Source organism: Oncorhynchus gorbuscha, linkage group LG14, assembly GCF_021184085.1.
Source record: "Oncorhynchus gorbuscha isolate QuinsamMale2020 ecotype Even-year linkage group LG14, OgorEven_v1.0, whole genome shotgun sequence".
Classification (NCBI taxonomy): Eukaryota; Metazoa; Chordata; class Actinopteri; order Salmoniformes; family Salmonidae; genus Oncorhynchus; species Oncorhynchus gorbuscha.
In genome coordinates this window covers 61,550,735-61,569,934 of record NC_060186.1, presented here as the reverse complement: position 1 = coordinate 61,569,934, position 19,200 = coordinate 61,550,735, and the positions used below count along the sequence as shown (strand labels likewise).

The 19,200-nt window shown below is 45.6% G+C and overlaps 1 protein-coding gene across 2 annotated transcripts in view; it reads right to left on the bottom strand.

Annotated features, from left to right (window-relative positions):
• sesn1 (sestrin 1) overlaps positions 1–19,200 on the bottom strand; it is a 74,567-nt gene that overhangs the window by 54,851 nt on the left and 516 nt on the right. Inside the window, exon 2 of one of the 2 annotated variants that reach the window (XM_046298734.1) lies at positions 18,477–18,788. In XM_046298734.1, the coding sequence (XP_046154690.1) occupies positions 18,477–18,755 (279 nt within the window). In that variant the 5' untranslated portion in view covers positions 18,756–18,788. Of the gene's footprint in view, positions 1–18,476; positions 18,792–19,200 lie in introns of those variants that run through there. The other variant, XM_046298735.1, reaches the window with a different exon arrangement.

Genomic DNA, 19,200 nt, shown 5'->3' with positions numbered 1-19,200 from the left:
AGACTAGACATCTACCACCCCACTACCACTATCAGATTAGAGCCATAAGGGAGACTAGACATCTACCACCCCACTACCACTATCAGATTAGAGCCATAAGGAGACTAGACATCTACCACCCCACTACCACTATCAGATTAGAGCCATAAGGAGACTAGACATCTACCACCCCACTACCACTATCAGATTAGAGCCATAAGGAGACTAGACATCTACCACCCCACTACCACTATCAGATTAGAGCCATAAGGGAGACTAGACATCTACCACCCCACTACCACTATCAGATTAGAGCCATAAGGGAGACTAGACATCTACCACCCCACTACCACTATCAGATTAGAGCCATAAGGGAGACTAGACATCTACCACCCCACTACCACTATCAGATTAGAGCCATAAGGGAGACTAGACATCTACCACCCCACTACCACTATCAGATTAGAGCCATAAGGAGACTAGACATCTACCATAAGGGAGACCCCACTACCACTATCAGATTAGAGCCATAAGGGAGACTAGACATCTACCACCCCACTACCACTATCAGATTAGAGTCATAAGGGAGACTAGACATCTACCACCCCACTACCACTATCAGATTAGAGCCATAAGGGAGACTAGACATCTACCACCCCACTACCACTATCAGATTAGAGTCATAAGGGAGACTAGACATCTACCACCCCACTACCAGATTCGAGATCTACCACTATCAGATTAGAGCCATAAGGGAGACTAGACATCTACCACCCCACTACCACTATCAGATTAGAGCCATAAGGGAGACTAGACATCTACCACCCCACTACCACTATCAGATTAGAGCCATAAAGGAGACTAGACATCTACCACCCCACTACCACTATCAGATTAGAGCCATAAAGGAGACTAGACATCTACCACCCCACTACCACTATCAGATTAGAGCCATAAGGGAGACTAGACATCTACCACCCCACTACCAGATTCGAGATCTACCACTATCAGATTACGGACAATGTAGGCCGTTTTTAGTCCCCCACTTTGGTTCTGAAATCACCATCACCCACTAAAAATGTCTCATAAGAAACTAGCTCCATGGTACACAGAAAATACCCGAGCTCTGAAGCAAGCTTCCAGAAAATTGGAACGGAAATGGCGCCACACCAAACTGGAAGTCTTCCGACTAGCTTGGAAGGATGGTACCGTGCAGTACCGAAGAGCCCTTACTGCTGCTCGATCGTCCTATTTTTCTAACTTAATTGAGGAAAATAAGAACAATCCGAAATTCCTTTTTGATACTGTGGCAAAGCTAACTAAAAAGCAGCATTCCCCAAGAGAGGATGACTTGCACTTTAGCAGTGATAAATTCATGAACTTCTTTGAGGAAAAGATTATGATTATTAGAAAGCAAATTACGGACTCCTCTTTAAACCTGCGTATTCCTCCAAACCTCAGTTGTCCTGAGTCTGCACAACTCTGCCAGGACCTAGGATCAAGAGAGACGCTCAAGTGTTTTAGTACTATATCTCTTGACACAATGATGAAAATAATCATGGCCTCTAAACCTTCAAGCTGTATACTGGACCCTATTCCAACTAAACTACTGAAAGAGCTGCTTCCTGTGCTTGGCCCTCCTATGTTGAACATAATAAACGGCTCTCTATCCACTGGATGTGTACCAAACTCACTAAAAGTGGCAGTAATAAAGCCTCTCTTGAAAAAGCCAAACCTTGACCCAGAAAATATAAAAAACTATCGGCCTATATCGAATCTTCCATTCCTCTCAAAGATTTTAGAGAAGGCTGTTGCGCAGCAACTCACTGCCTTCCTGAAGACAAACAATGTATACGAAATGCTTCAGTCTGGTTTTAGACCCCATCATAGCACTGAGACGGCACTTGTGAAGGTGGTAAATGACATTTTGATGGCATCGGACCGAGGCTCTGCATCTGTCCTCGTGCTCCTAGACCTTAGTGCTGCTTTTGATACCATCGATCACCACATTCTTTTGGAGAGATTGGAAACCCAAATTGGTCTACACGGACATGTTCTGGCCTGGTTTAGGTCTTATCTGTCGGAAAGATATCAGTTTGTCTCTGTGAATGGTTTGTCCTCTGACAAATCAACTGTACATTTCGGTGTTCCTCAAGGTTCTGTTTTAGGACCACTATTGTTTTCACTATATATTTTACCTCTTGGGGATGTTATTCGAAAACATAATGTAAACTTTCACTGCTATGCGGATGACACACAGCTGTACATTTCAATGAAACATGGTGAAGCACCAAAATTGCCCTCGCTAGAAGCATGTGTTTCAGACATAAGGAAGTGGATGGCTGCAAACTTTCTACTATTAAACTCGGACAAAACAGAGATGCTTGTTCTAGGTCCCAAGAAACAAAGAGATCTTCTGTTGAATCTGACAATTAATCTTAATGGTTGTACAGTCGTCTCAAATAAAACTGTGAAGGACCTCGGCGTTACTCTGGACCCTGATCTCTCTTTTGAAGAACATATCAAGACCATTTCGAGGACAGCTTTTTTCCATCTACGTAACATTGCAAAAATCAGAAACTTTCTGTCCAAAAATGATGCAGAAAAATTAATCCATGCTTTTGTCACTTCTAGGTTAGACTACTGCAATGCTCTATTTTCCGGCTACCCGGATAAAGCACTAAATAAACTTCAGTTAGTGCTAAATACGGCTGCTAGAATCCTGACTAGAACCAAAAAATTTGATCATATTACTCCAGTGCTAGCCTCTCTACACTGGCTTCCTGTCAAAGCAAGGGCTGATTTCAAGGTTTTACTGCTAACCTACAAAGCATTACATGGGCTTGCTCCTACCTACCTCTCTGATTTGGTCCTGCCGTACATACCTATACGTACGCTACGGTCACAAGACGCAGGCCTCCTAATTGTCCCTAGAATTTCTAAGCAAACAGCTGGAGGCAGGGCTTTCTCCTATAGAGCTCCATTTTTATGGAACGGTCTGCCTACCCATGTCAGAGACGCAAACTCGGTCTCAACCTTTAAGTCTTTACTGAAGACTCATCTCTTCAGTGGGTCATATGATTGAGTGTAGTCTGGCCCAGGAGTGGGAAGGTGAACGGAAAGGCTCTGGAGCAACGAACCGCCCTTGCTGTCTCTGCCTGGCCGGTTCCCCTTTTTCCACTGGGATTCTCTGCCTCTAACCCTGTTACGGGGCTGAGTCACTGGCTTGCTGGGGCTCTCTCGTGCCGTCCCTGGGGGGGATGCGTCACCTGGGTGGGTTGATTCACTGTTGTGGTCGGCCTGTCTGGGTTCCCCCCCACCCCTTGGGTTGTACCGTGTCGGAGATCTTTGTGGGCTATACTCGGCCTTGTCTCAGGATGGTAAGTTGGTGGTTGAAGATTTCCCTCTAGTGGTGTGGGGGCTGTGCTTTGGCAAAGTGGGTGGGGTTATATCCTTCCTGTTTGGCCCTGTCCGGGGTGTCCTCGGATGGGGCCACAGTGTCTCCTGACCCCTCCTGTCTCAGCCTCCAGTATTTATGCTGCAGTAGTTTATGTGTCGGGGGCTAGGGTCAGTTTGTTTATCTGGAGTACTTCTCCTGTCCTATTCGGTGTCCTGTGTAAATCTAAGTGTGCGTTCTCTAATTCTCTCCTTCTCTCTTTCTTTCTCTCTCTCGGAGGACCTGAGCCCTAGAACCATGCCCCAGGACTACCTGACATGATGACTCCTTGCTGTCCCCAGTCCACCTGGCCATGCTGCTGCTCCAGTTTCAACTGGCCTGGGCCCTAGGACCATGTCCCAGGACTACCTGACATGAGGACTCCTTGCTGTCCCCAGTCCACCTGGCCATGCTCCTGCTCCAGTTTCAACTGTTCTGCCTTACTATTATTCAACCATACTGGTCATTTATGAACATTTGAACATCTTGGCCACGTTCTGTTATAATCTCCACCTGGCACAGCCAGAAGAGGACTGGCCACCCCACATATGCTCTCTCTAATTCTCTCTTTCTTTCTCTCTCTCGGAGGACCTGAGCCCTAGGACCGTGCCCCAGGACTACCTGACATGATGGCTCCTTGCTGTCCCCAGTCCATCTGACTGTGCTGCTGCTCCAGTTTCAACTGTTCTGCCTTATTATTATTTGACCATGCTGGTCATTTATGAACATTTGAACATCTTGGTCATGTTCTGTTATAATCTCTACCCGGCACAGCCAGAAGAGGACTGGCCACCCCACATAGCCCGGTTCCTCTCTAGGTTTCTTCCTAGGTTTTGGCCTTTCTAGGGAGTTTTTCCTAGCCACCGTGCTTTTACACCTGCATTGTTTGCTGTTTGGGGTTTTAGGCTGGGTTTCTGTACAGCACTTTGAGATATCAGCTGATGTACGAAGGGCTATATAAATAAATTTGATTTGATTTGATAATTAACATTTTGCAGGTTAAGTGTTTGAGTTAGTAATGCATCAATAGTTATAGTTTACAAATTAGTTCCGACATAGCCAATGAAAATATAGCACAATTTTGGATTTCTCTCCCAATCAGATGGCTATGACCTTTCTGAAGATGAGTTGGTTTCTTTTCTCCTCTCGCTTTGGGCTTGCTGTGTGCCGCACAAACGGGATTCCTCATTATTAAATGATCAACTTCACCCTGTATAATCGAAAAATGACCATATACGCTGATGTTTAAAGCAAAACTACCAACTGCTGATGGTAAACCTGAACAATCTATTGTAAGCCCTGTTCAGCAGGTATAGCCAGATGGGAGTTGTCTCCAGTAGGTTACGTTTATTCCGCTAAAACATCATTTTCAACAGCACACAGATAAGAACAAACACCTAGCAAAGGACATAGGTTGTCACTCAACAAATAAAGCTTAATATTGCACAGGCCATTTTAGCATTTGAATGCTGAAGGTGCCGTGCAGATGTGCAAGATCAGGAACAGGCTGCCTATCTGGCGTTGGTCAGTGTGAGAAGCTGGGCACAGTGCGCAGTTTGACCAGGCTACTGATTTCCCTAGGGTTGTGCAGAATGAAAAATGACTTGTACATCAATGACTGTCAACACAGTTACATGCTTAGTTCAATACTGAAGGAGAGGACCCTTTGGTTATCACAAAATATGAGGTACGTTTGGAAGGTAGAAAGAAAGTAATGAGCAAAACATTTGTGGCAGAGTTACCTGGCAGAGTTACCACAAAACCAGGACCCCTAAAGCACACCTGACACCCTCACTGTGTGCATACTTGAACTAGACCTACATAAGGGCCAAAGAAAAAGAGAGATCACCAAATAACACCCAGCCTAGGCCCTAAATAATAAACCAGGCACCAGATTTACTATCAAGCTTCAGACCATCCAATATATGCAGGGATGTAATCAACACACCAAGCCCATCAGCTCCTGACTCCTGAACAAGAACTAGGCTAAATCCCAGTCAGAGGCCCTGGAGTTGTTAACCAATACAGCCTACATCAGCATGGGGTCTGGAGACCAGCCATTGACCTATTCATGCTTTGCCACCTGATCCTTAGATGCCTCTCAAGCGTGCATGTCTTACAAGATAGACAAAGATACCGTACACATACCCAGAGAGAGGAGAGAGAAAGACACAGGGGATGTTTGTTCCTTGGCCAGGGCAGTAAGGAGAATTATTTATTTTTTAAATAAAAAACATTTAAACAGGCATTGCTTGCGTTCAGTTCAGTGCATGGAAAATTCCAGGTCTTGCCAGAGCATGGGGTGAAGAGTGGATGTCTGGCACCCTCTAGTGTACAGATATACTATGCTACTCATTATTGTAGTGGTGTAAGCCTAAATATTATAATGGTTTGGTTATGTCTAAAGAATACAATGTGGAATTTGAAATCCAGTAAAAAGAAAGTGGTAATCTATTTTTATTTTAAATCCATGGTGCATTGGAGTTGCTAACCAATACAGTCAACATCAGAATGGGGTCTGGAGACCAGCCATTGACCTATTCATGCTTTGCCACCTGATCCTTAGATGCCTCTCAAGCATGCATGACTTACAAGATAGACAAAGATACCGTACACATACCCAGAGAGAGGAGAGAGAAAGAGACACACAGGGGATGTTTGCTCCTAAGATCCTACAATTGTTCATTCATGCATTCAATCAAATTAAATCGACAACAGGTGGGCTGCAATCTGATCTTTGTCAAACAGCTTGGACTAAAAACATTGCAGTGTGGGTAGCTGTGTGTACCCTTGCTGCAATGACTACAATTTTATTCTGCAGGATGGTGGGAGGGTGTGTGTCTCTTTCTCCATGCCTTTCTGTATCCCTCAATCTCTCTCTCATTCCCCTTCCATCGCTTTCTCTGTGTGTGGGTGAGAGAGGGGTGTGCACTGCAGTTGTGGGGTTCTGGTAGTTTTCCACTGGAGGTAGTTGACTGAATACAGAGAGACATTTAGTTCAGTGCTGTTAACCCTTCTCTATCCCTCTTCTCGCTCTCCTTTATTTATACATTCTCTTATTTTGCTCTCCTTTAAATTCTTCCTCTTTCTCTCCCCCGCTCTTCTGCCAGAAATAAGCCCAGGCATATTGGTAACAGTGCCAACTGGCCACCCTATCATGTCCCTCATACCACTGGTGCCATGGTGACTGCCCGCTCTCTGTAACACCCCATTCACCCACCTCAGCCTCCCTCCCCCCACGACAGTATTAAAAGCACTATGGCTAACCATTAAGAGAGGAATAGAGAAGGAGAAAACAAAACAGTCCAGCAATCAGAAATACATATACTCAGGTCTTTAATATTATAGTAAACTGTGCTGGTATGTAGTGGATAAGAAGAGCGTTTATTATTTTCAGTCAATCCCATTGGCTTAATGACCTAGTTCCACACTTAGCAGCCCCCCCCCATTCTCATGCCACTCTCTCTACCTCCACTCTTACCCTCTCCGTAGTCTGCACTGGCACAGCGAAGGTGGGATGCATTGTGGGACTCAGGAAGGGGGTATGTCTTCGGTGGTTGGATTTTGTGTGTGTGGCGGTGGGTGCCCTTTTGATGACATTGCTATGGTTACGCACGTTGAGAATATAGATCAAGGCATGGAGACAGGAGCATTGGATGTGAAAAACCCACTTATTAGATTATGGTTAATTAACATGAAACGTGAACACATTTCAGCATACAAAAAAAGCTTTCTACATGCAGGTACAGCAGCCTACATCTGTCAGTACATCTGCCAGATGATCTGATGACAACCCGCTTCGTCTACTGGTCTGGCATCCTGAGAAACAGCCCCATATCCCACAGGCCAAGCATTCCAGCTCCCAGGCAGCAGCCCAACCCCCTCAGTCCCGCTACCAGGCAGCCCAAACCCCCTCAGTCCCCTACCAGGCAGCCCAAACCCCCTCAGTCCCGCTACCAGGCAGCCCAAACCCCCTCAGTCCCCACCAGGCAGCCCCCCTCAGTCCCGCTACCAGGCAGCCCAAACCCCTCAGTCCCGCTACCAGGCAGCCCAAACCCCCTCAGTCCCGCTACCAGGCAGCCCAAACCCCCTCAGTCCCGCTACCAGGCAGCCCAAACCCCCTCAGTCCCGCTACCAGGCAGCCCAAACCCCTCAGTCCCGCTACCAGGCAGCCCAAACCCCCAGTCAGTCCCAGCCCAACCCCCTCAGTACCGCTACCAGGCAGCCCAAGCCCCCCTCAGTACCGCTACGAGGCAGCCCAACCCCCTCAGTACCGCTACGAGGCAGCCCAACCCCTCAGTACCGCTACGAGGCAGCCCAACCCCCCAGTACGAGGCAGCCCAACCCCTCAGTAGCGAGGCAGCCCAACCCCCTCAGTACCGCTGCGAGGCAGCCCAACCCCCTCAGTACCGCTGCGAGGCAGCCCAACCCCCTCAGTACCGCTACGAGGCAGCCCAACCCCCTCAGTACCGCCGAGGCAGCCCCCCCCAGTACGAGGCAGCCCAACCCCCTCAGTACCGCTACGAGGCAGCCCAACCCCCTCAGTACCGCTACGAGGCAGCCCAACCCCTCAGTACCGCTACGAGGCAGCCCACCCCTCAGTACCGCTACGAGGCAGCCCAACCCCTCAGTACCGCTACCAGGCAACCCAAACCCCTCAGTACCCGCTACCAGGCAACCCAAACCCCTCAGTACCGCTACCAGGCAACCCAAACCCCAGTACCAGTACCCGCAAACCCCCAGTACCGCTACCAGGCAACCCAAACCCTCAGTACCGCTACCAGGCAACCCAAACCCCTCAGTACCGCTACCAGGCAACCCAAACCCCTCAGTACCGCTACCAGGCAACCCAAACCCCTCAGTACCGCTACCAGGCAACCCAAACCCCTCAGTACCGCTACCAGGCAACCCAAACCCCTCAGTACCGCTACCAGGCAACCCAAACCCCTCAGTACCGCTACCAGGCAACCCAAACCCCTCAGTACCGCTACCAGGCAACCCAAACCCCTCAGTACCGCTACCAGGCAACCCAAACCCCTCAGTACCGCTACCAGGCACCGCCCAGGCAACCCCCCTCAGTACCGCTACCAGGCAGCCCAGGCAACCCCCTCAGTACCGCTACCAGGCACCGCCCAGGCAACCCCCCTCAGTACCGCTACCAGGCAACCCAAACCCTCAGTACCGCTACCAGGCAACCCAGTCCCGCTACCAGGCAACCCCCCTCAGTCCCGCTACCAGGCAACCCAAAAGTCCCCTCAGGTCAGTCCCGCTACCAGGCAACCCAAACCCCCCTCAGTACCGCTACCAGGCAACCCAAACCCTCAGTCCCCTACCAGGCAACCCAAACCCCTCAGTCCCGCTACCAGGCAACCCAAACCCCTCAGTCCCGCTACCAGGCAACCCAAACCCCTCAGTCCCGCTACCAGGCAACCCAAACCCCTCAGTCCCGCTACCAGGCAACCCAAACCCCTCAGTCCCGCTACCAGGCAACCCAAACCCCTCAGTACCGCTACCAGGCAACCCAAACCCCTCAGTACCGCTACCAGGCAACCCAAACCCCTCAGTACCGCTACCAGGCAGGCCCAGCAGGCAGCCAGCTGTAAATACAGGGTTTTAGATATCTCTATCCCATTCCACATAGAGAAACGGGGAAAGGGAGAGAGCATCTCTGTGTGGTTACTGTGCCAAAGGTCGCTGCTGCCTGCAGCCTCTCGCTTTCTCTCCCCCCACCATGCAATTTGTCTGCTCTTTAAACGAGGTCAATCTCCCATAATCCAGGACAGGGCTCAGAACTACGACCAGAACACTTGCATTTGTGACCCTTTGACTTGGCAGTGCGACCACAACTTTTAATGTAGCCGGTCAAGTTAGTTTTGGGTTCACATTGTTAAACGTTTCATGAACAAGATTTACTCAAAACGGTGATGGGTACGAAACCAGGTATTCAAAATGTTTCGTCCGACGTCTTGGTTAAATCTTCGCGATGCACATTTCAGTCATCATGCACGATTGAATTATAATTTCTAAAGGCTTTCCCTAAAAATCTCCCCAATTAAATGTTGACTGCAAAGTAGGGCTACCTGGCAGAATGATGTATCAATCGCAGGGCATTTGTTCATCAAACTCACATGTCGCCTACACTGTATATGGTAGCCACTGGCATAGCACACCCCCACAGCCCCCTAGAGGTTGGGCCCCCCAGATAGCATATCAACATGTCATTCATTTTTTTTAATTAAAGGAAATTACCTTTAAACTGCAAAATTTTCTCTCAGCCTCTTGACAAAATGTACAAAATAGCATGAGACTAGCTATAAAACCTACAGTACAAACACAAAGCTAGCCAAACAACTCTTGCTAGGTGGACAATTGATTTAAAAAGGGTAACTACACCCTGCACTTTTATTTTATTTATTGTTGCCAGACTTGTGATTGAGAGTGAAAACCTGACAACAAAAAAAATAGGAAAACTGAAAATTGAATTTACCAAAAGATCAAACTGATTTTACAGGGCCCTACAACTATTGAATGACTGTTCAAAAATCACTAACAATAACACGCTTTTCCAAGTTTTGTTTTTTTCCTCCAATGAGTCAATGTAAATATGATATTGTCAAGTTAAAATGTAATTGTGTGTGTTTGAAGGAAAGGTCATTATAGGCTATAAGCTACTTGCTCAGCCCACAAAGTAAATATAACATAAAATGATGCGAGCATCCCGGGCCAGTATTCTTTTCATTCAGGCCTGTGACAAATGTAGCTGAATGTCAAGCCCTACAAGGGCATACTAATTTAATATTGCGTTGCACCCCCTTTTGCCTTTAGAACAGCCTCAATTCGTCGGGGCATGGACTCTACAAGGTGGAGAAAGCATTCCATAGGGATGTTGGCCCATATTGACTCCAATACTTCCCACAGTTGTTTCAAGTTGGCAGGATGTCTTTTGGGTGGCGGACCATTCTTGATACACACAGGAAACTGTTTAGCGTGAAAAACCCAGCAGTGTTGCAGTTCTTGACACACCATACCCCATTCAAAAGGCACTTAAATATTTTGTCTTACCCATTCACCCTCTGAATGGCACACATACACAATCCATGTCTCAACTCAAAAACAAAAAAAAACCTTTAAGCAGTCTCCTCCCCTTCATCTACACATCAAAAGCGCCTATAGTTTTCACCTGGATTCACCTAGCGAGTCTGTTACAGAAAGAGCAGGTGTTCCTAATGTTTTGTACACTCAGTGTAGGTCAGGTCATTATCACCGCACAGAGGAGAAAAATTGGTGCGACCAAATCATGTGATGCTGTCAACTGAAAAAGCCAGTAGCACCAGTCCCACCAGCATAAAAAGCCAGTAGCACCAGTCCCACCAGCATAAAAAGCCAGTAGCACCAGTCCCACCAGCATAAAAAGCTAGGAGCACCAGTCCCACCAGCATAAAAAGCTAGGAGCACCAGTCCCACCAGCATAAAAAGCTAGGAGCACCAGTCCCACCAGCATAAAAAGCTAGGAGCACCAGTCCCACCAGCATAAAAAGCTAGGAGCACCAGTCCCACCAGCATAAAAAGCTAGGAGCACCAGTCCCACCAGCATAAAAAGCTAGGAGCACCAGTCCCACCAGCATAAAAAGCTAGTAGCACCAGTCCCACCAGCATAAAAAGCTAGTAGCACCAGTCCCACCAGCATAAAAAGCTAGTAGCACCAGTCCCACCAGCATAAAAAGCTAGTAGCACCAGTCCCACCAGCATAAAAAGCTAGTAGCACCAGTCCCACCAGCATAAAAAGCTAGGAGCACCAGTCCCACCAGCATAAAAAGCTAGGAGCACCAGTCCCACCAGCATAAAAAGCTAGGAGCACCAGTCCCACCAGCATAAAAAGCTAGGAGCACCAGTCCCACCAGCATAAAAAGCTAGGAGCACCAGTCCCACCAGCATAAAAAGCTAGGAGCACCAGTATAAAAAGTTAGTATAGAAACCTGCGAGAGATCTGCCCAGAGTCCCAGACCACCGGCTTCTCTTTTCTCTCCATTTCTCTCTATTGATACAGTAAGCAAATACAGGATGACACACACACACACACACACACACACACACACACACACACACACACACACACACACACACACACACACACACGAGAGAACGTCCTACCACCATGACGGTACACTAAAAACACATAACAATTCTCTGAAATAATCTCACAATGTCATGCCAAACAAAACTCATCAGGCAACAGTCGTATATAGCAGTAGCTTCCCCCTACCCCCTTTTCAAAGCAGCAGAACTCCTCAAAAAGGCAACAGTCGTATATAGCAGTAGCTTCCCCCTACCCCCTTTTCAAAGCAGCAGAACTCCTCAAAAAGGCAACAGTCGTATATAGCAGTAGCTTCCCCCTACCCCCTTTTCAAAGCAGCAGAACTCCTCAAAAAGGCAACAGTCGTATATAGCAGTAGCTTCCCCCTACCCCCTTCTCAAAGCAGCAGAACTCCTCAAAAAGGCAACAGTCGTATATAGTGGTAGCTTCCCCCTACCCCCTTTTCAAAGATTACAAAAAGACAATGCATCAGCCTAAAAGTCCACTCTAACCTTTAAAAAGGAAAAACAAGAACAAAAGGGGAAACATGTTGTAATCGTCTTCTGCCTGTAGGGCCTCCTTGGCCTTTCATGTGAAAGGAGAGAGGCCGGGCCTGACTGCCTGAGCGCCTGACTGTGGTTCTATTCCTGGGTGGAGGGACGCCAGACGGAGCACAGCAGACTAGGCCAGGCCATATCATTAATTAATCACAGGTTTGTGTTTATTTCCACGGCTGCTGAGCCATGCTAAAGAAACATAATTGGCTAAATAATGTGTAAAAAAAAGTCATCAAAACAAAGTTAGCTTATAACAGTGAACATTTTTTGTGGGATACACAAGGCAATTCTAGATCTTGTGACATATTTTGGTTCAACTATCCCTAATTCAATAGAATTGCAAACCTCTGCACACACAGTGCACTCTTCCATCACATGTACAGCTGATTCTCAAGATCTTGCACACTAATGAGATGATATTGAGCACACACACACACTACTACACTGTCTGAGCCAAGGACTGACTACATGCTGTCTGGTCAGTTTTGATTACAATACTGGGTGGGGTGAATATATTTAATATGAGACATACTTTTTTTGTTAACTAGTAAATAGTGGCCTACAGCAGTGTGTTTAAATCATTTCTAACTTGTTAACAATTTCCGCTAGTTAGTTTTTTCTACCATGTGGGTTTTAGCTTGCTTGAGCCTGCTAACTGAGGAGTGTTAATTCACCCATTTCCATACATGTTTCATTTTTTTTTAATTCCAAAAGGAGTTGTTTAATCTAACTGCTTAACTACTTATCTGTACATGGAATTGTATTTGATTTATTTTTTTATGTAAGAAAAACATCTTTACAGGAAAATGCCACAGGCACTATCTAATGTGTGGAGACATTTCACTGCAGCTAACGTAGAAGGAAAAGCTGTGTACATTTGAAAATACTGTGCCAAATCATAAGTGAAAAATGCAACAAAGATGCAGAATCATCTGGCCAAGTGCATAAAGTTCCCTCAGAGCTCACAACAAGCAAACTCTTGAAAAGAAGTAGAGGGACTTTTGTCAGATGCGATGGGGGTTCAATATTCCCTTTCTTTTGTTGTTCAGTGAAATCATCCCATGTGACGACTCAACTCACTGAATTAAAGTTCAATTCGTAACTAAATGGTTTGGTTTTTTCTATTGGAACGATTTAATAATTTGCAATTATGTCTACTTATGATGAGGTAAAAGGTTTTTGTCTCCATATGAAAAAAACACATCTACATTCAAATGGTATTCATATTAATTTGCATATATTTGCCTTAATTCCCACAGAAAGTTTCCACCTCTGAATATTCCCCAAAATGTGCAACGCTATTTCAGGTTGGGGGTTAGCGGGTAACAAATGCTTCATAGCATAACTCAGAGAGACCCCCACACAGCGTCTGTTGTCTAACAATAAGAAAAGTATGAACATGTATGCTCTCACTACTGTAAGTCGCTCTGGATAAGAGCATCTGCTAAATAACTCAAATGTAGATAGTGGATAAAATGCAGTTCTTAGACTAAGGAACACAGGGACCACACTGCGCTGATCAGTCTAACCGATGCCTTTCATAGACTTTGTATTTTCTCTGTGTGTGTGTAAAGAAGCTGTGCTCCTACATGCATTGACTCAAGCACCAATCAAAGCACAACGCTTTAACAAGACCAGCGTGACCTTCTGACCAATGTTGCTTACGTTGACCATGTCTACTGAACTGCCTGGGTAAGCTGTTCTGACCTCCGAGTGTTGACCTCTCTGAACCCCTTATACAGAGCCAGCTTGTGAGAACTCGACCCTCCTGCCCAACCCTACTCCCCCGCAACATGCTCTCCTAACCCTTCACCCCCAGCAGTCTCCAGTACTGGAGGAACACAACACCAGAAAAAAACACAGACCGCTCCCTTCCCTGCAACTGTCAACACACTGTCCTACAAATTCACAAAGGCTGCCTCCTTGGAAAACATAGCACATGACAGCTGCTTGTTTTAGGTCGAAGGCAATTCTGCAACTGGCAGATAGTATGTTAGGCTGCATACACAGTGCATTTGGAATGTATTCAGACCCGTTGACATTTTCCACATTTTGTAACGTTACAGCCTTATTCTAAAATGGATCTACACAAAACACACACACTACCCTATGACAAAACAGAAACTGTTTAGAAAACGTTAGCAAATATATTTACTTAAGTATTTAGACCCATTTGTTGAAGCATCTTTGGCAGCATTCCACCATCAAGTCTTCTTGGGTATGACGCTAGAAGCTTGGCACACCTGTATTTGGAGAGTTTCTCCCATTCTTCTCTGCAGATCCTCTCTAGCTCAGTCAGGCTGGATGGGGAGCATCACTGCACAGCTATTTTTAAGTCTCTCCAGAGATGTTCGATCGGGTTCAAGTCCAGGCCACTCAATGACTTGTCCCGAAGCCACTCCTGCGTCATCTTGGCTGTGTGCTTAAATGGTTGTTGTTCTGTTGGAAAGTGAACCTTCACCACAGCCAGAGGTCCTCAGCGCTCCGTTCATCTTTCCCTTGATCCTGACTAATCTCCCAGTCCCTGCCACTGAAAAACATCCCCACAGCATGATGCTGCCAACACCATGCTTCACTGTAGAGATGGTGCCACATTTCCTCCAGACGTGACACTTGGCATTCAGGCCAAAGGGTTCAATCTTGGTTTCATCAGACCAGAGAATCTTGTTTATCATGGTCTGAGAGTCTTTAGGTGCCTTTTGGGAAACTCCAAATGAGCCGTCATGAGCCTTTTATTGAGGAGTGGCTTCCGTCTGGCCACTCTACCATAAAGGCCTGATTGGTAGAGTGCTGCAGAGATGGTTGTCCTTCTGGAATGCTCTCCCATCTCCACAGAGGAACTCTGGAGCTCTGTCAGAGTGATGTTCCTGACAAAGGCTATTTTCCCTCCGATTCCTCAGTTTGGCCGGGCATCCAACTCTAGGAAGAGTCTTGGTGGTTCCAAACTTCTTCCATTTAAGAATGATGGAGGCCATTGTGTTTTTAGAGACCTTCAATGCTGTATAAATGTTTTGGTAGGCTTCCCCAGATCTGTGCATCGACACAATCCTGTCTCAGAGCTCTACAGACAATTCCTTCGAACTCATGGCTTGTTTTTCAATCTGACATGCACTATCAACTGTGATACTTTATATAGACAGGTGTGTGCCTTTGCAAATCATGTCCAATCAATTTAATTTACCACAGGTGAACTCCAATCAAGTTGTAGAAACATCTCAAGGATGATCAATGGAAACCGGATGCACCGGAGCTCAATTTCAAGTCTCAAAGCAAAGGGACTGAAAACGATGTAGATAAAGTATTTGCTTATTTTTAATACATTTGCATAAATAAAAAAACATTGCTGTTATTATGAGAGTGTGTAGATTGATTAGGACAAATATTTCTTTAATCCGTTTTAGAAAACTAACAACAAAATATGGAAAAAGTCGAGGGGTCTTAATTAATACTTGCCAAATGCACTGTAAATTAGACTATTTCTATATACAAACACAACCTACATTTACAAACACATTAATCTCTCAGGTGTCAATACTTTATTCTACTTCATTCTTGAAAGGATGCTACATAATAAAAAAGACCCTTCAGAACAGTCTACTTACAGTACCTTACTGTGAGAGCATGTAAACTATACATCACTGATATAATCCCTGGATTAAGTACAGGGGTATTATAGAAGCATTCTTCTCACCAAGCAGAAAATCCTCACATTTGAGACTATTGTTGGAAGGGGACTGCCTGTATGATTAGACTGACCTGCCTGCCTGCCCTGTGCTCTCCAAGACTCTCTCTTATATCAGCAGAATTAGAAAACCCCCCCCCCCCCATTTTAAACGGGGATATATGTGGGGACGGACGACCAGAACACAGGGAGGCTAAGGGAGCCGCAGATGTGCAGGACTCAAACGCAACCTTTGGCAAGACCTCAACAATTGCAGCTTAAGATAATTTGGAAATACCAGACGGTGGTGCGTACCCTCGGCGGCACTGCTAAACCGCAAAGCCGCTTTCTCTATGCTGTGTCCCTCGTGCTTTTACTCACTCTATCATCCAGATATACACTTCTACACACAAACATGAATTATACCCGGAACCTAACAGGGTTTTTTCTATGAATAACATCCTGAGCCATATCCTCATGAGCTTTTCTAATTGTTTGTTTGTTATAGACATATCATGTTTTTAGCTGGAGAGGATGCAGGCTGTATACACCAGCTCAGGTTAAATGAATAATAATTTACAGCCTATTCTATAAAGTGCAGTGTTCAGCCCATTTCCCCATGCATGCAACACATTACAATATTTATGTAGTCAGACACCCTTAGGATGATTAACATGGCAAAGTTCCCCTATGCCCTGACCCAGTTTTGTTTGTAGCTTTGGGTCATTTTTAAACAAAAAATGTACAGGAGACAGACAGGGTCAAGATCAGAGGTTAGCTTATCATTACTTTCCCTTGGTGCCTTGCGGTTACATCGTTTTGTACCGTGTTCAGTCGTCAATAATACAGTATTTTCTAATCCGGTTACAGCCAGTAGAGCCTTCTGCATTATAATAGCGTACAGTAATCTCCATCCATTGACACTGTAGCCCATCCTCATTCCTGTCAATGATGAGCCATTGGGTTCTGAGGTATTCACGCACAGGGGTTAATAACCAGACAACAATAACAAAAAGAGATCACTTGTAATGGCCTAGCTACATGATGGCATGAGGCAGGCTGTGGTCTATCTTGGGCTAGTTATAAACATCTTTGACGGTCATCTCGCGACAAACTGCGCATGTGCAGGCAGTCAAAACAAAGGCACTCCTTCAATATAAAGCTGTTTGACTAAAAATGAAAATGTGGCAGTTTGTAACTTTCACAAGGTTGGAGTAACATATTCAACTATTTCAGACAATGGCTCCAATCTAGGTTGTGTCTTTAGATTTGGACAAAATTAAAAACTTTTTAAAAAGTTAGAATTTCTCACTACTCTCACTGACTTCTCATACTCCAAACCCCAGCCTGCTTGATCTGTTTTGCAAGCACTCCAGGAAGTCTTTCAATCATGGCCGGCCCACTCATTAGGCAGGATTAGACGGCATTTTCTGAGCTAAACTGACTAAGATGCATCTCCAACAACAAACATTTTCTCTCACCCACTTGCATATGGTCTTTTTAGGTGAGCACTGATGCCGCCCTGTGATAAGCAGTGCCGACTTTGTCAAAGGGGCACCAAATATTTTGCTTGTCCATTCCCAGCACGCCACTCTGTGTAACTCTATTCATCGCTGCGGCACTCCACCAACGTTCAGTCAAAAATACAATCTAATCATGTGGCAGATATAGGATATGGTAAAAAGAGAGTGTGGCCTTTTCTGTAGCCCACAGGGTGGAGATCAAATGTATGACAACGTAATGAGACTTTTTACGTCATGCAGGTTTCACTGATCAAATAGCCAAACCTAAATGGCACCCAGTCAAATAAAAAGAATGTGCTGTCATGTTAAAAATAATATATCCTAAAAACAGGACAGGTCAAAGTAAAATGGACAATCACAACTGAGGAGCTTCACCCCATTGTCATTATTAGTGGTTTCAAGTTTGTATCCGGCAATTTTTCACAAGCTGATCATAGCGGGAAAAAATATAATACTTCTGCATTTCCCGCTGTGTAAACACATTACAAATAGGCTCACGATACCTGCTGACAAAGTTGGGTCGTTGATATTCAGAGCTTAAATTAGATAAATAGATTAGTCACAGAAATCAGGATTAATAAAGCCAATGCAACGCATGTTTTACAAGTGGTGGGCCTACCACATGGACGGGCATTCATAAAAGTACATTGGGGGCCTACATGGCTGACGTCTTTTGGATGTCTTTTTGGTCCTGCCCGGACTTATTTTTTGTGTTTTACAAACGGTAGGCTTACCACACAGATGGGCATTCATAAAATTATATTTCAGGCAATACTGTAGGCACCTCATTAAGCACGGATCGAAGCCGACACCTGCGCCATAAAAAAACTATTTTTATGACGCAGTCCGGACCGGCCTTGATTTCCACATCCATAGACATCGATTTTTTGTCCAGACCAAATCTTAACCAACCATAGATATCTAAATTTGGTTCAGATTTTGTCCGGTCTGGACCAGCGTTGATTCAGCCAAAACATAGGCAACTATAAATTATGTATTTTCAACTTTCATTCAGAACCTAAATTGAACGTAATTCAACTACTGGAAAATATGTCTTTTAGCTTACTGGGGCTATTCTAGTTCTGCATTTTTGGGGGTCTTGCCTAGAGCTGCAGAACAGCAAGGACCAGCCCCGCTCGCAATGTTGCACCTCTGGGCTAAGAAACTCTGTGGTAGTGGTACAGCCACTGCCGTATAATATCAGACAGCACCACATCTGTCGACCTCGCGATGCATGTTCTCCTACCTGAACGTTCTGCAGCAGCCAAACACATCGCTCTCTGACGTCATCGAAAGGGCACCGCTTGGACAGCATGAGTAGACGGGCTAGGATGTCGTTCAGGTCGCTGGTGAGGTGCCCTGCAGTAGCTACAGGCGAAGGGACGGTGGCTGGTATCGGCCCTATACTCTCCACTCTCCGCATCACCTCCTGGCTGATGTGCTCCATTGCTGTGCCTCTGGATCTCGGGTCACGGCTGCCCAGAGCCTCCCATCTGGCTGTGGCATCCTGATCCTGGATGTCCATCTTATTCTGATTCTCTTGATTTCTCGTGGCAGGCTATAATATGAAGTGCATGTAATACCAACCGTTTGCTGTCAAATACACAGATGGTAAAATATTTTATGTACACCCTACGTTAGCGTCCCCAAAATGGATTCAATAGACCATTCAACTACAAATATTTATGAAAATTCTAAAACAATGTCAGCCAACTTCAACAATGCAACTAGAGAGTTGACATTGATAATTCAAATGAGAAACAAAATACTTTGACTGGATAAAAAGGACATTGTATGCATTGCCAAGATGCTTGTGTGTGTGTGTGTGTGTGTGTGACCAGTGAAAGGGAACAGACAAAAAAAAAAACATGCGGGCGTATCAATGGACAATACAGACAACTTTTCTTCCCTTCCAACCTGTACGGAGAACACTGAGAAAGCCAGTCGTTTGTTTACCAGAAAGTTACAAA